The following is a 17466-nucleotide window of genomic DNA, read 5'->3' as shown; positions in this document are numbered from 1 at the left end:
AATGGATGATTAGTATTTTATCTAGTAGCAGCATTCTCCCCCACCATCTGTAAATTATTATAGTATAACACAATTTAATATATGCATTACCATACCTGCCTTATTACTCTAGAAACAGTTTCCTCAGTATAATCTGGATGTGAAGATAAATAGGTTAAGATATCTATTCCTGACAACTTTTCCATAACTAGGATTGTTTTGTCACCAAAACAGCTTGCTGACTCTAATGTTACTATCCTTTCATGACAAAGGGATTTCATAATATCATATTCTTGACGTCCTGATGATGTGTCAGTGGAAGACTGAATAACTTTTGCTGCACTTGTTGATCCTGATTCTTTGACCCAAACTTTTACTACAATTGAAAAATGTCCTCTGCAATTGGGAAAAAAAAAATAAGTGACATGGCAGAAAATTCAGTTTAAGAAGTGTTTATGAAAATTTCACAAAATTATTTAAGTCAAAATGAAAATACTGTGCATTATATAATTCACTATTGCATTAGTTTAAAAAAATGCATGCATGTTTTAGGTTCAGCAATATCTACATCAGTATTCTGCTTTCACAGGAAATTTGGTATGCTTTCCCACAACATAATTAAGTTTCACATATCTTAATTTGCATTTCCTTATTTTTTATTATTTTTATGTAGAATAATTTCAAACACAAAAATGTGCCATAATTATGCTGGTAGACCAAAAACTCATTTTTCAATGATAGTTTTAGACAATACTGTTCTGCAAACATCCAAAAAAGTGAGGGAAGAAACAAAAAAAACATTTGATTTGATTGTTTGCTTTCCTTCCAGTAGTTTATGATAATTTTTTTTTTAAATTTTGTAATTCTTCCTTTAGATGATAAACTAACAATGAAGTGATCACTTGGGTGGCCCCATCTACTATGAAGACTTCTGTGAAAAAGATATATGTGGAATTATAAGGCTGGTGATTATAAAAAACTCAGGAGATGCTTACAGCTTATCATGGAATGCAGAATTGGATGTACTGCTTGTCCTACTCAAGAACTATCTGGCAGACACAATATATAAATGTATTTCAAGGGTAAGGAGGTTACATAGATAGATATGAAATGGATGTATGAAGAGGTGAGACATGTGGTCTGGAAGAAGAAGAAGAATAAGGTATTAGATATATGAAGAGCCAAAGGCTTCAATTCTTCGAAATATGACTTGTTTAAGTTAAGGGATATTACATCCCATATTGTTTCTTAGCCGAATAAAAAACTCAGAGTTTCATACCGAATATAGTAGAAACTATATAAAGTTCGGCGATTCCAAGTGTAAGCAAATACCTGGATACTGCAGCAACTGACCCTTAAGGTAGTGCAAGCTGAGGCAACTCATGCCAAGGTGGAGCAAGCTCCGATCACTACTCTTGATATTTACCCATAATGTGAACTTAGCTCCTAGGAGCTATATTACTGTTCTACATTATGAGAGAAGGTCACTCGGTTTCAACCTTTATTGAGGTCTCATCAGTGAGTAGGTAGACCTAGTTAATATCAAGTTTGTAGTGAGCAGAACTTACAATCCTTCTATGAGTATTGCCGAGAGGTGTCCTAATAAATTATTAGATATATGAAGAGCCAAAGGCTTCAATTCGGCGAAATATAGCTTGTTTAAGTTAAGGGATATTACATCCCATGTCGTTTCTTAGCTGAATAAGAAACTCAAAGAGTTTCATGCCGAATATAGTAGAAACTATATAAAGTTCGGCGATTCCAAGCGTAAGCAAATACCTGAATACTGCAGCAACTGACCCTTAAGATAGTGCAAGATATTCGGCATGAAACTCTTTGAGTTTCTTATTCGGCTAAGAAACGATATGAGAAGAATAAGGTATTGTGGAGGCAGCACAAATAGTGGCAAAAATCAGTTGCCTGAGTAAAACAGCAGGCATGAAGCATGACTTGCTTGTTAAGGGTAGTCAAAGTGCTGTATGACTGCCATTAACTAACCAGGTCCCTGAAAAATTTCAGGGAGTTCTTTTGATATATGACCAGAAAAAGAAGAAGAAATAAATAATGATTATTGAAGGATGATACTGGTTTGTGAAAATGAAAGAATGATAACCACCGCAGAGTATATAGTTGAGATATTAAATAAGTATTTCATAAAGGTATTTCATTCTTGTGAACTTTGTAGTCTAAATGTTTGACTGTTGAGTATGAAGAAAGATTGAGGAAATGCACTTGACAGTCTAGTGTATTGGGGGGGGGGGGGAAGAGTATATGAGTAAGACCTATTACATGGTAAGGATTTATTACCAGATTAATGTGGATAAGGTTTTTCATAGAGTGTAGGGGACAAGGGAGAACAAGAAGCTATCCCTGGAATCAGTATAAGGAGGGTGTGAGTAGGACATGAGTAGGTTTTTCTGCATGGAGAATGTGGGTGATTGGAATGCACTGCTTAAGAGTGTGGTGAGTGTAGACAGTAAATGCATTTAAGGTGTGGTATGATGAGTGTAGACAGTAAATGCATTTAAGGTGTGGTATGATGAGCTACATGTTTGTAGCAGTGGGACTTCCCATGATAAGTCTTTTCACTATAGAGTTCTCATAATATAATAATAAGAAGAATAACACCATGGCAACATCAAAATAGGGAAGGGAAAGAGTTACATTGCATGGGAAATTGCTAACATGTGTTTGAAGGAAAGTATCAGACTTTATCCCCAGGTTCAGGAGGATAAATCAGTTACAAATGATCTGGCTGCAGGTGACAAGTGTGTGAAAAGATATGAGATGTTTGTTGGTATAAGAGAATAAGAAGAGTAGTAGGGTAAAAGTTGTGAGTCCTCTGCCATAATTGAGGTAAATTGAGAAGGACCATATTCTCAAATAGTCAGTGCATAGGTTGTAGAAAAGAAATGGTGTATCTGTGCAAGTTGTAGATGTGTGGAGTGAATTTGATGGACAACAGAACTTTTAGTGGGTTAAATCGCATTTGAATGGAACAATACTTTTTCCTAATACTCAGGTGTTAGGAAAAAGTATTGTTCAGTGAGAGAAAGGCAGTACCAGGTAAGCTTGATTTTTTTTTTTTTTTTTTTTTTTTTGGGAGGTGGGGGGGAATGCAGATGCTTGTGTGTGTGCATGCGCAGAATCCTTCAGGTGAGTGAGTGGGTAAATGAGCAAAAGATACCGAATATAGCTCTTCAGATCCTGAAATTGAGTGCAGTAATCAAAGCTGGGTTTTGGGCCAAAGTGAATACTGCAAATTATAAATTAATGATACCAAGAAATTATATATTTGGTTTAATCCTTTATCCAAGTGCAAGTAAACAAAATTTGCACCTTAAGTATTTTCAGGACTTTGAGTATTTTACGCCAATTCGGTCGTAAAACAAACCCAATTTTAATAGGCGGTATGAAGTTATGTTCTGCGCTGTCAAAAAATATGCACATGTGTAACATTACTATATTTAAAGCTTTGATAATACATACATATATATTTGTTCAAATAAAAATATTAATAAAGAAAACAAAACAAAATTATATACAAAAAATATGAAACTTCGAAAAGATATTACATATTTCTATGTTGAAGTTCCTGGTTTTGGATCACCTGCATTTTTATTTTAAAAAGTATCCAGTGTTAACTGCCTAGATTTTCTTTTTCTTTCTTTCTAAGGAGTTCAGTGTAAGGTCGAATAGGTGCAACACTCCTTTTTACGTTCGCATTCCGTTCCCAATCGTGGTCCATTTCACAGAGTTCATCAGTCAGTGTCTCTATGCTTGCAAGGATATGCTGTAAATCAGCCGTTTTCATATCTCTCAGAGGACCTTCTTTGTTTTCTTTCTCCTCCTTCAGATGTTGACTTAATTATTCGGCTAATTCTTTTAAGTTTTCATTGGAAAGCGGTTTATCATGGCTCTCTAAGATTCCTGTCACACCAGTGGTAATATCGTACAATCCTACCTCTTGCACAAACTTGGTAATATCTTCAATAACATTCTCCTCGAAGTCGTGCATAAATGCTGGAAGGAGTTTTTGCCATGCTCCTTTTAAACACTTTGCTGATACATCATTCCAAACATTAACAACACGTCATTACTCGATGTTGTTAATGCCCTTCAAAATATCGAATGACCGCCAATAGTCTTGAATAGTTTTTCCTGAAGTGTCCAAGACTCTTACCATTTCCATAAATGTTATAGAGGTAATAGGCTTTGAAGATTGATATAATCCTCTGATCCATCGGTTGCAAAAGCGATGTTGTGTTTGGTGGCATGTAAACAACCTTGACATCCAATGGTGTTCTTACCTCAGCAAGATTTTGAGGATGTCCAGGGGCATTATCCAAGAGAGCAATGCCTTGGCTGGCAAATCATTTTCTTTACAGAATTGAAGCATGGTAGGACAAAAATAATTAATGTACCAATCTATAAAAACGTCTTGTGTAACCCAAACTTTCTTGTTCTATTTCCAGTAGACTGGCAGCATGGTTTTTAGACCCTTGAAGGCATGTGGTGTCTGTGAATGGTACACCAACATTGGTTTAAGCTTCAAAGTTCCAAAGACATTTGCACCCAACAAACACATAAGTCTATCTTTTGCCGCTTTAAAACCTGGAGCAGAATGTTCTTCACAGGAAATGAAGGTGCATGATGGCAATTTTTTCCAGTAGAGCCCAATCTCATCAACATTAAAAATGAGATAGGAGGATAACTTCCTTGTTCTACACAATCTTAAAATTCTTTAGGAAAAGCAGCCGCTGCCGCAACATCTGCACTTGCCCCCTCACCACATAATTTGACACTATGGCACTTACTTCGAGACTTAAATCTCATGAACCAACCTTTGCTTCCTAAAAATGTTTCTTTGCCTCCATCTGTCTTTTTAAGATCCTCAAAAGTTGTTATTGCTTTCTCAGTTATAACAGCCTGTGTCAGAGGAATGTTTTTCTGATTCAAGTCATCCACCCATAATGATAATAATTTTTCTATTTTTTCATGAAGTTTACCTCTGCTTTAACTTACATGTTTTGCATTTAGTACTTCCATAGATTGTTGCACAGACTATTTTATTCTATCTGCATTTTTCATAATTGTAGTAACAGTCGATGCAGGTAAGTTGATACTTCTACAGACATTAGCACTTGTCTGCCCATCTTCCATTCTTCGAATCACCTCCATCTTCTTTTCAGGTATGATTGATTTCAGTGCCTTTTTAACACCAAGTTCTGCTAATTTTTCTGCACTTCTATTATCAGACATGGTATGTAATTACGTACTTTATCAATTTAAATACATATGTATGTAAAAAAAATTAAATAGAACAATTAGATAGATTCAACATTAAAGCCAGGTTTGATACATATACGTCATAGTAGCTCGGTACTCAAACACTAGAGTGCCTGCTAGTGTCGTTTCTCAGTCAACCACACTACAGTAAGAAAGCATGTGCAGGCAACCGGCGTTATTGTGAATCGCCGTAAATTGAGCCAGCGTAAACCAAGGGCTGCCTGTACTGCAATAACTAATCCTACAGAATGACATGAGAATACAGGTAGATAGATGAATTGGAGCTGCTTAAAATGTTCCACCATCATAATGCAAATACAGCCATGGGATATTTCCCAATGTGTTAAAAATGTGAAAGAAACTGACAACTCCTCTGACAAAATTCTGTAATTTAAGTCTCAGCTGTGGTGATGTGATAAGGGAGTGGAAAGAAGGCAAAACAATTGCATTGCATGAAGGATGCTCCAAGACAGCTGTAACAGATTATAGACCATTAAGTATCTGAGAATTGATTTGATGGCCAAGCTATCAAAGAAGTGGGAAAAAGGAAGAATTCAGGAATGGGAGGAGGGGAGCAGCATAATTCATTCATTTTTTATAATAGTAACAGATTATTTGGATAAGTAGCTCAGTTGCTATAAACCAGTGGATCCACAGGAAGATGTGGTTGCCATGCAACACAGTGAGTGCAAGCAGGGCCATTATTATGGGGGACTTCGGCTATAGGGACATAGACTGGAGGAAGCATGGCAAGATGGAAGTGGAATTTATACAGTTAGGGAATAATTACCCAAAACAGCATGTTATGGAGGGGCCAGGGGCTTGAGAGACCTGGATCTGGTAATGGCAACAAAAAATATATCCATAACCAAGATAGACACCCTGCCTCCAAATGGAGAGAGAGTGACCATGCAATCTTGCATTTGGGAAGTTGCTAATGAAATTCTCTGTGAAGAAAGGATTTTATTATTATTATTAGTCAGGCCTCCATAGAATCAAGAGACTCATCATGGGAGGACCTTCCTAGGAAACACAAAGTCTATCATACCACTCCTTGAACTCATTGACCATTCTTGCTCTCACCACTCTATCAGACAATGCATTCTACAGTTCAACCACCCTCCATGCAAAGAAACCACTCCACACCCTCTTACTCACAGCTTCCTTTTGTAACTTCCAGGGATGGCCCCTTGTCATCACTCCTTCCTGCTATTCCGCCAAGTGAAAGAACTCCCCAGTGTCAACCCTCTAACTGCCGCTCAAGAGTTTAAAAGTCTCGATCATATCACCTCTCCTTCTTCTATCCACCAAACTATTCAGTCCACATTCCCTCACCTGATCCTCATAACCAGGGGTTCCCAACCCTATGCCCGCAGGCATCATGGCACCCAATTTTGTGTGTGCACGTCGACCAATTTGTGTGTGCCTGCCGCTGTTCAACCGTGTGCCGTATAATTTGAAATAATCACGCAACAATTCATGGCATGCTGTATGACGCATGCGTTAATGACACATGACGAGTATTAAATGCATACAATGTAAAGTAGACGTGCATTCGAAGCTGTTCATTCCAGTTTAAGAACTGGAATATCATCATATTCTCCTAATTATGAAGCACTGGCCAATGAAATGCAATGCCAAAGATCCCACTAACTTACATATATATATTTAAATTTTTATATAATGTAAACTTTTAAGTAATAAAACATTTGATTATAATGTAAACTTTGTATGTATTCATTTAACAAACAAATTCAAAAAATTTGCTTGAAAAAATAGATGGTGCTCGTCGCCCTATCGGTATTTTAAAATGTGCTCTAGGAAACAAAAAGGTTGGGAATCCCTGCTCATAACTAACATTGTACAGTCCTGAAACCATCTTTGTTATCTGCCTCTGTACTCTTTCTACAGTTAATTTATCAACTTCAAATTCTGGGGATCAAATTTGATAACAATAGTTTAAGTGTAGTCTGATCAGGGTCTTACACAATGGAATGATAACTCTTTTATTTCTGCAGGTCAGCATCCTTCTCAGTATTGCAGCAATCCTATGGGTTACCTTCACCACCTTTGCAGTATGCTCCCTGAATTTCAGTTTTCTATCAATCATCATCTCCAGATCTTTTGTCTCCCCTATTTCCTCCAGTACAGTTCCTCCAATCAAATATGCAGCCTCTCGTTCGATGTATCCCAAACTTCAAGACTTTACATTTTGCTGCATTAAACCGATACTCCCATTCATTTGCCCATCTGTCTAGTTTATTCAAATCCTCTTGCAGGGCTGCCACATCTGTACTATTACTGATAACCCTTCCCAGCTTGAAATAATCTACAAATAACTGAATATCCGTTTGCAATCCATTGACAATGTCATTGATATACAGGTTAAACAGTACAGGTCCCAGTACTGAGTCCTGTGGAACCCCACTTGTAACTCTCTGTTGGTTACAAGTTGGATTTGTTGAACAATAAAGCTAGTAATTATGACAGGCTTAGGAGGAATCTTTGAGCAGTGGCATTGCTTGGAAAGCTACAAAGAGAGAATGCTAGTGGTCAGAGATTGTTTGAGAAGAAGCAGTATCAGATTGCAAACCACAGTCAGAAGAATCAACCAAGTGGGGTTAAATGGATGAGTAGAGATATAAAGCAAGAGCTGCAAAAAAATAAAGAAAGAAAGAAAAGAAAAGAAAAACATTGTGAAGGGGATATAAAGAAAAAGGTGATCAGTATACTCATAAGCAGTGCAAAGTGCAATCAAGAAGGGTGACTAGTATGTTAGAAAAGAGCAAATCAGATTATGAGATAAAATTAGATAAGCGGGCCAAGTAAATCGAAAAGAGTTTTTTGTTGTGTAGAAATTACTGCAGAAGGATTACTTTAATCAATGCTGATGGTGGGAAGGTGACAGACGCAAATGAAATGGTTGAGTTGCTGAGTTATCACTTTACCAGGTTTATCATCCAGGTGGAGATTTTGCAGTTGCTGATGATAGAGACCCATGTCAAAATTGAAGTACATGAACAGAAGGTGCTCAGCATGTTGAAAAATATCAATGTGAATACAGCAATGAGACTGGATGGCATGTCAGCCCATGCATTGTGTGAATATGCAAAAAAACTGGCATTGCTTCTAATGAAGTTGTTCAGTCTAAGTCTCAGCTCTGGCAAGGTTCCAAGGGAGTGGAAAGAGGGTAAGATATCTTCATTACATAATGGTGGCTCCAAGGCAAAAGTAGCAAATTACAGACCAATTAATATCTCAGGAGATGTTAAAGTATTCGAAAAGTTGGGTAAAGGAAAAATCCCACAGAGGGTAGATGGATAGGAATACAATACATGCGGTGGACAACATGGATTTGTAAAAGGTAGTCCTGCTTTAGTAATTTACTCACATTTTATAATAGAATGGCAACAGAATTAGATAAGGAAATTAGCTATACCATGATGATAATGCTGGACTTTGCAAAGGCATTTGAGAATATCACATGGAAAACTGTTGCAAAAGTTGGAGCAAATGGGAATGTATATGAAGCTGGTAGCATGAAATAGGAGGGGTTGGCATACAGACACCAAAGAGTAGTATATGTTTCTGTGGAATCTAAGCAAATGAGGGTGATTTGTGGAGTGCTTCAGGATTCTGTACACTAGAGATACTACTATTTTATTTGTATATTTATGACATGGGGGGAAGATATTCATTGATGCAAAATTGCAGAGAACAATAATTGATAACAGTGGATATAGATATCTTGCAGGATGATTTAAATAAATTGGCATTGTAGGTGAAGGATAAGGAGTTAATTTAATGTTGCAAAATGTAAGGTTATGCACCTTGTGTTGAAAAGGTCACAAACTGTGTATCATATTGATAGCACTTGCAGGAAATTGATGAGGCTAGAGACTGAAGTGGCCAGGGAGTTGAAGTTCAGAGGGCATATTTCCAAGGTTAGTAAAATAGCACAAAGTATTATTTCGATGTTGAGGAACACACTGACAAGTAGAGATAGGGAGATTATTATCCATCTTTATAAGCCTATGACACAGCTGCATCTTACCGTGCACTGATTTTGTGGAATAGGTTTCTAGGGGATGTAGAAGGTGGTAGAGAAGATCCAGAGACAAGTGACTAAGTGGTAACAGTTCTGTGGAATGCTCACTATGAGGATAGGTCGAAAGTATGTGAGTTGCAAAGTTTAATTAATAGGCAGAAAATAGGTGTCACAATAGAAACTTATAAGTTGTTAAAGGAATTCTATAAGATTGACATAAAGGAAATGTTTCAATACATGACAAATAGAGAGAGAGAACAAGGGATCACCTGTGGAAGTTGTGCAAGAATGTGGATAGTAAAGACATCTGTGTGTGAACCAGGTTTTTTTTACATGGACAGTGGTGAGGGGATGGAATGGATTGCCAGAATTAGTTTGTACGTTTCCTGACAGTGAATTAGTTTAATTATTATTATTATTGAGGCCTCCATGGAGTCAAGAGACTCATTGTGGGAGGTCTTTCTTAGGAACCACAAAGTCTGTCATTCCACTCCTTGAACTCATTGACTGTTCTTGCTCTCACTACTCTGTCAAGCAATGCATTCCACGGTTCAACCACCTTCCATGCAAAGAAACCACTCCTCACCCTTTTGCTCACAGCTTCCTTTCATAGCTTCCAGGGATGCCCCCCTGTCATCGCTCCCTCCCACTGTTCCACTAAGCGAAAGAACTCCCCAGTGTCAACCCTGTAACTGCCTCTCAACAGTTTAAAATTCTTGATCATATCACTTCTCCTTCTTCTATCCACCAAACTCAGCAGTCCACATTCCTCAGCCAATCCTCATAACTAACATTGTACAGTCCTGAAACCACCTTTGTTATCTGCCTCTGTACCCTTTTCACAGTTAATTTATCCCCTTCAATTCCTGGGAACCAAATTTGAGAACAATACTCTAGGTGTGGTCTGATCAGAGTCTTATACAATGGAATGATAACTCTTTTATCTCTGCAGGTCTGCATCCTCCTCAGTATTGCAGCAATCCTCTGGGTTACCTTCACCACCTTTGCAATATGCTCCCTAAATTTCATATAAAGGTTGAACAATACAGGTCCCAGTACTGAGCCCTGTGGAACCCCACTTGTAACCTTCACTTGAACCTGCCCTTATCCCTCTAGTATTAAAACCTTTTTCTCCAGGAAGAAATACTCCAATAAAGTGCTCATTGAATAACTCTACTATGTCCTCTGCATCAATCACTCTGTTCTCATTTTTATCCTGCAATGTCATTCTTCCACAACCATTTCTCCTTCTGCTGGCCACATAGCTAAAAAATTCCCTAGGAGTTTCTTTGGATCTTAGTGCCAATCTCTTCTCATATTCCAGTTTTGCCTTCCTCACCATACTAGTCACTCTCCTGGCCTGAGTCTTATATTCTTCATGCATCTGCTCTCCACCTGTTTCTTTATATCTCTTCCATAATCTCTTTTTCATCCGCAGTTTAATGCTTGATATTGTTTGTCACCCACTTTACACCAAATTGTGTCTGCTTCTTCCTTCATGGAATACAGCTTATTATTGCTGCTAACAAATATTCCTTGAAGGAAGAAGCGGACACAAATCACCTGCTTTATAATTCCACATACGTTCCCTTTTCTTTAATACTCCTGAATATCTATTCATCTTCCAAGTCAAAACCACATGGTCACTCTCGCCAACTGGGGGGGGGGGGAGAGATGTCATCTGAGTTATTATCAGCTCTTCTGATGCTATAACCAAATCCAAAACTCTTGAACCTCTTGTTCCCTCTATTACATATTGCCTAAGACATTTGTTCCTCAAGAATTCTAGAAATTCCATTCCCTTATTGCTACATGCATCTTCCTCTCCCCAGTTTATTCTACTGTAGTTAAAATCTCCCATAACAATCATTCTTCTTGCACTTGCCAAACTCAACTGCCTAAACATCTCCTGCTCCTCCACCCTCTGTGCTCCTTGGTTTGTAACAACACTTCACTAAGTATCCTGTCTTGGTCACCTCTACCTCATACCATATGTTTTCGAAACCATTAGTGTCACTGCCTTCCAAAGCCTCCATCTTAGAGGACATAAGTCATCACTTATCATAAGCAGTACTCCACCACCACATTTTCCTTTCCTATTCTGACAAAAAATGCTGTACCCTGCTACTTCAGTTCCTGTTATTATATCATCTTCCATCAACCATGTCTCAGAGATCCCAATAATCTTTGGCAAGGCTGATGCTATCAGCACCACCAATTCCTCTCCTTTATTCTGGATACTCCTGGCATTAGTATAAAACATAAAAATGCCACTGTTTCTTATACCTAGCATTATCCCCTCTAGACTCCATTGGACTCGGTGTTACCTGATGTCATTCCCCCCCCCCTCTCCCCATGCACCCATTCCCACAAGAGGCTATCCCTGCTACCATCCACCCTGGGAATTCTAGTTTCCCTGCATTGATACTGACTCGTTCAGAAAACAGGAATTCTCCAGATGCCTACATCCTTCCTCTTTTAAATGCAAACAGTCTCTTGCATACATTACTTTTCTATCATCAAATGCCCTCCAAGCATTCACATATTCCAATCCTCTCTTCTGACACATTCTGACTATTATGCTATTCATTATTACTGCTCTTCTGCTCAGCTCGTCACTATCATACCTGGGCAACATGCACAATCTTTCCTCTCTGCTTCTTCTTTTCTTCTTGCAACCTCAAGCAAGAACCTCAGATCTCTTGCCACCTGATTTACATTGCTTCTCAAGTCATTAGTGCTCACCATCTCAATCGTTTCATCCACCCTTTCACCCAACTTAATTGCCATAGCCGCACTTTCTATCGTTCCTCCAGGCAAACACTCCTCTGGCATCCTATCTTGCACACCACAGATCATTGAGTCTCCATACATCACACCTGTTACCACTCTGTTCCCTGATTGCTCACCTGCATCCCTCACTCTCGCTAACCCTTTCTCTCTGTGTTCCCCTACTTACCTGCTGTCCTGACATCACTCTATCCCTGGTTCCAGCACTCCTTTGCATTCTTCTCATTTCCTCTCTCTTGACTGTTTCCACTATCACCTCTTCTACCATTCCCATACCTCTCTCTCCTCCTACTGCTCCTATTCTTTACTCTTCTATCATTCCCATACCTCATTTCAGCTCATTTATCTTTCTCTGCAAATTAGTCACTCTTACTCGCCATTCATCCTCCCAATGAAGACCATTTCCGAAAACTTCACAATCATTCAAGCCTTCCACACTCAAAAATAATTAATGCCAGCAACACCTAGGGTTCCCAGTTGGTCACCCTCCCAAGTATTAACTGGGCTCAGGTTTGCTTAACTTCAATGATCAGACGAGAACTGGATCTTTCAAACCAATCTGGCTGCTGACAAGGAGAAGTATGATAGGTTTTGTGTGTACAAAAGTTAGTGTAGGTCTCCTGGTATGAGTTTCCAGAATCCATGGAGATAACTGTATAATAATAATGATAATAAAGGAAATGACTTCACAAAGAGATTCAACAGGAAATACATAAAACTCTTTTACATAAAGTGGAGTGAATAGGAATGGATATGAAGCTTGGTATTGGGTAAGAGGATGGCTGATGGACAGAAATCAAAGTATAATATATTAGGTGATTGAATCCAAGAGATACCTAGTAGTGTACAGGGCTCTATACTTGTTACTATTTAATTTGTATATCAGTAATACAGGAAGTTATTTAAGGGAAAATATCCAGTTGTTTGCCGATGATAGAAAAGTGGGTAGAATAATAGTTAATAAAGATAATTATAAAGATTCTCAGAATGATTTAAATAGATAGCCAAAACGGCTCATCAGATAAACCAGATTACAAGCTTGATTGGTAGAAAAGAGAAGGATATGATAGAATAAGTTATCAATAGGGGTTTTAGCGGATTGACACAGATGAATTTTTTCCAATACATGGCAAGAAGGAAAAAATTGTGTGTTTAGCAAGAGAGAGCGGAAGACTAGATTTTTTGCTTGGAGAGTTGTGAATGAGTGTAATGGGATGCCAGATGAGGGTGTTTTGAGTGCTTTGTTGGTGAATGAGTTTAAGGAAAATTAAAATGCGTATTTTGTGAATAATGGTTAATACAGGCCTCTCACAATGAGGCTATGATTCTGTGAAGATTTCTGAAGAAACAATAAGGATAATAATAAAAGCTAAAATTTTCTTTTGGTTAGAAGTATAAGAATGTGAAAGAAATCTTAATGTATGTGCATGCCAAAGGCTATAAACAAAGTTTTTTAATCATTTTTGTTTTGCTTGTTTTTTTCAAGAAGTGATTTTATCATTTCATATTATTTGACATTTCTCATTCAACTGCCATTTTGTTTTAAGATACTATTTTATATCATTGCTTATCCACATTATTTTTTCAGTGTGTCCTTTAATACTATTTTCTTCATCCATCTATTCATTGGGCATCATCAGATACCATATGGTCACCCTGTTCCATCTGCACCTGGAGACTTATTGTTGTTAAGCTGTTTAATTGCTCTTTCAACCTCATGCCTCTTTTTGTTTTTCAATTTCTAAGTAACTTTTGAAGAAATCTCTGAAACTGGATAACAAAAAGATAAAGGGAAAGATATCTGAATTACAGTAATTTCTTCATTAACTGGTCACATTGGGAAGATTATTTACTGGTTAGTTAAGTTAATGAATCCTAATGGAAGGTAGCAGAAGCTGAAGAAAAAGTTGAGTTACTGAATCACTTTGCAAAAGGTCTATTATCTAGGTGGGAGTATCATGGTTTTCATTGTGACAGAGACAAATAGTGATAGACACACTGGAGGTGCTTTGCATATTACAGAATATCAATATGAATACAGCTGTGTAATTGAAATGAATATCAGCCCATGTGTTATAAGAATGTGCAAGAGAGTTAACAGTGCCTCTGACCAAGCTGTTTAATGTATGTCCCTGCACTGACATGGAGCTGAGGGGAGGGGTAAGATAGGTTATTACAAAAAAGGAGATTCCACGAGAGAAGTATAAAATTACAGGCTGATAGTGCCTTGGAAGTAGTGGTTAAGATACTGGAAAAATTGGTTAAAGGCTGTAAGAATGAGGAGATGGGAATATGATACTCTATAGGGACAGCATGACATTGAGGAGGAAAAGGTCTTTTTTGCCTTGGTAATTTACTCACTTTTTTATAATAAAGGGACATTTGAGCTGCATAAAGGAAATGGCTACACCACAAAATTGCTGGACTTTTATGTGGTATCCAGTCAAATGCAAACTTTGCAGAATACCAAATGAAAATCTGTTATGCAGAGTAATGGATGTGAATGGCATGGATGAAATGGATGTGAATGGCATGGATAAAAGGGAGGCTGGCAGGCAGACATCAGAGAGTATTATATGGTGGAGCAGAATACAAAATATTGGCAACCAGTGGAGTACTGGTCATTCACAGTACTCTTGTGTTTAGTTTGTAATTAATGATATAGAGAATAATTTGAGGGGAAGAATAGCCAGTTGTTTTTTGAAGATACAAAACTAGAGAGGACAATACTTAGGTGATGTAGATATCTTGCAGGATGATTTAAATAGATTGACAGTGTGGACAAATGATAATTATTATTATTATTTGACACCTCCAGGGAGTCCAAGGACTCATCGAGGGAGAGTGTGCCAACAGCATCGAATGATTGGTCCCCTTCCAACTACTAACCGTGCTCAAACTTACTTAACTGAGCCATTAGTAGCAGAGGCTCTACCAATAATGATTAAGCTTAGTGTGGCACAGTGTAAAGTCATAACCTTACAGTGTGAGATGAAAAGATTATGTTGATGAACTGGACTGCAAGCAATTGATGAGGGATTTGTGAATGATGATGTACAGGGACTAGAAGTTCAGAGAGAGAGAGCGAGAGAGAGAGAGAGTATACTGCAAAAGTAGGCAAAATAGCTAAAAGAATTACCTTGTTATTTAAGAACACATACTCAGAAGCAGAGATAAGGAAGTTATCATAGAGAACCAATGAAGAGAATTCAGGAGCAAGTAACCGATGGTGAGTGGTCTGTGTAATGCTCCCTATGAGGATAGATTGAAGGTTTGTGAGTTTCAGAAGTTGGCTGACAGATAGTAAAGGTGGGACATTATAGAAATATATATGTTACTAAAATTGTTTTAATATGATTGGTGCAGAGGAACGTTTACTATAACTATGGGGGGGGGGGGAGACTGAGTGTAGTTAATATGGGCATCGGGACTAAAATTCTTGTCTGGAGAGTTGTGAATGAATAATAGGTATTGTGTGAATAGGTTAGTGTAGGCCTCCTGAACAAGTCTTCTGTTCCATGAAAATCCCTGTACAATAATAATAATAATAATTGCTGGCCTGGTTGGCCAGATGGTTAGCATATCCTCTCTCCAACCAACTGGCTGTAGGTTTGAATCTTGTGTGGGAACAAATGTTTGTGATAGTCTTTAGGTGGGAAATGAATATCATCACCCAGTGTGAGCCCAACTTCCCCTCCTTACTGGAGGCCTGCAGTGGCTTGAAAATTTTCCATGTCTGGTCTCTAGAGCAGAATTTCAACTATAAAAATAATTTAAAATTACAAAAAAAAAAAAATATATATATATACATATATATAAAAGCAAATAAAAATAGAAAAAAAAATCCTTACCTGCCCATGGTACAAATATACCATAGGTGTACAAATAAACCTTTCATGGGTGGAAGCCACACAAGAAAATAATTATTATTATTACTCTATTGTTATTCTTTCTATGGTTTTGATATAGTCACATCTTGACTACCCTGAACAGGTTTGGTCACGGTTTTTTAGGGATTAGTAGGTGCTTGAGAGATCTAGAGACAAGTGCAGAATGCTCTGTGAGGATGCATCAAAGGTTTGTGAGTTGAAGTTTTGCTGACATGCAGAAAAGATGGGCAAGGTGGACATATAAGTCACTGAAGGGGGTTTTATAAGACTGATGCAGAAGAATTTTTTAATACCTAATAAGTAGGGAGAGAACAAGAGATCACCCTGAAGGGCATAAAATTTTGAGTGAGGTTAGTAAGGGTAAGGACTAGATATAGTTAACTTGAGAGAAGATAGAGTAGTAATGTACTTGATTGTTGAGAGGGTGTTTACTGGATTGTCCAACTGGTAAATACCTTTTTCAGCAATGTACTAGATTGTCCATCTGATAAATATTACCTCAATAGCTTACTCCATCTTCATTCTTCTAAAATATGCAGATTGAATTCGCTCAATCTATCCTCATAACCAACATCATTCCACAGTTTTGATATCATTTTCTTATCTGCCTTTGTATCTCTGTAAAGTATCATCATCATTCTCCTTTAATTCTTGGTGACTAGATTTGAACACAGTAATCTAGCAGTGGTCTGATAATGGTCCTACAATGGAACCATTATCACTTTATTCTCATTATTAAGTGTAATAGAATGAATACAGCATGGAGAAACAATTAAACACAAGTTTAATGAATCCTATATTTTCTCTCATCAGGGATACAATCTTAAAATTGTAAAAGTACACACAAAAATACTCAAAACAATAAGTGGAAAAAAAAGTTAGACTAAAAGTCTAAAGTCCTATGAAGTGTATTTTCAATGAGTGCTGTTGGCTAGCATTAGCTTTTGTGAAGGAATCTTAAGAATTAGTTTTCCAAATCTTGAAAATTTGAACAGAACCATATCTATTAAGATCAGGCAATAATGGGATGCAAAGTATATACTTGGTGGGGAAATTTTGGAAGAAATTGAGATAAGAGACCTTGCAATGGTGGAGGACAGGGATTAAGTTCAGAAGTCACATCACACAAGTTGTGAAGACATTACATCGGATTATGGCAATAATGCAGAGAACCTTAACTTGCAGAAATAAAGAGGTCCTAGTTCTATTGTATAAAGCCTTATATGGATTATTGTGCACAGATTTGGTCCTCTGGTTTTCATGATGATGATATTGAAGAGGGCCCAGAAAAGACTGACTAAGACTAACTAGTCTTTGGGATGTGGGATATGAGGACAGATTGAGGGAATGCAGTTTGCAAAGCCTTGTGAATAGGAGGAGGAGAGGGGACATGATTGCAGGATTTAAGTTAGTAAAGAGTTTTTACCAGGTTAATGTGGAAGAAATTTTTCATAGAATAGGGGAAGGGGT

The 17466-nt window shown here is 37.6% G+C and overlaps 1 protein-coding gene and 1 pseudogene across 1 annotated transcript in view; both read right to left on the bottom strand.

The window, feature by feature from the left end:
* LOC150105008 (protein Obscurin-like) overlaps positions 1-17466 on the bottom strand; it is a 790953-nt gene that overhangs the window by 11007 nt on the left and 762480 nt on the right. The window contains exon 74 of the mRNA XM_090395103.1: positions 96-375. Within this exon, the coding sequence (XP_090251229.1) occupies positions 96-375 (280 nt within the window). The remainder of the gene's footprint in view (positions 1-95; positions 376-17466) is intronic.
* Positions 12559-12677, bottom strand: LOC150105009 (5S ribosomal RNA; annotated as a pseudogene).

Source organism: Typopeltis vanoorti, chromosome 7 (genome assembly GCF_054136105.1).
Source record: "Typopeltis vanoorti isolate ZY-2024b chromosome 7, IOZ_Tvanoo_1.0, whole genome shotgun sequence".
Lineage (NCBI taxonomy): Eukaryota > Metazoa > Arthropoda > Arachnida > Uropygi > Thelyphonidae > Typopeltis > Typopeltis vanoorti.
The sequence above is the reverse complement of the archived record's forward strand: the minus strand, read 5'-3'. Positions and strand labels throughout refer to the sequence as shown.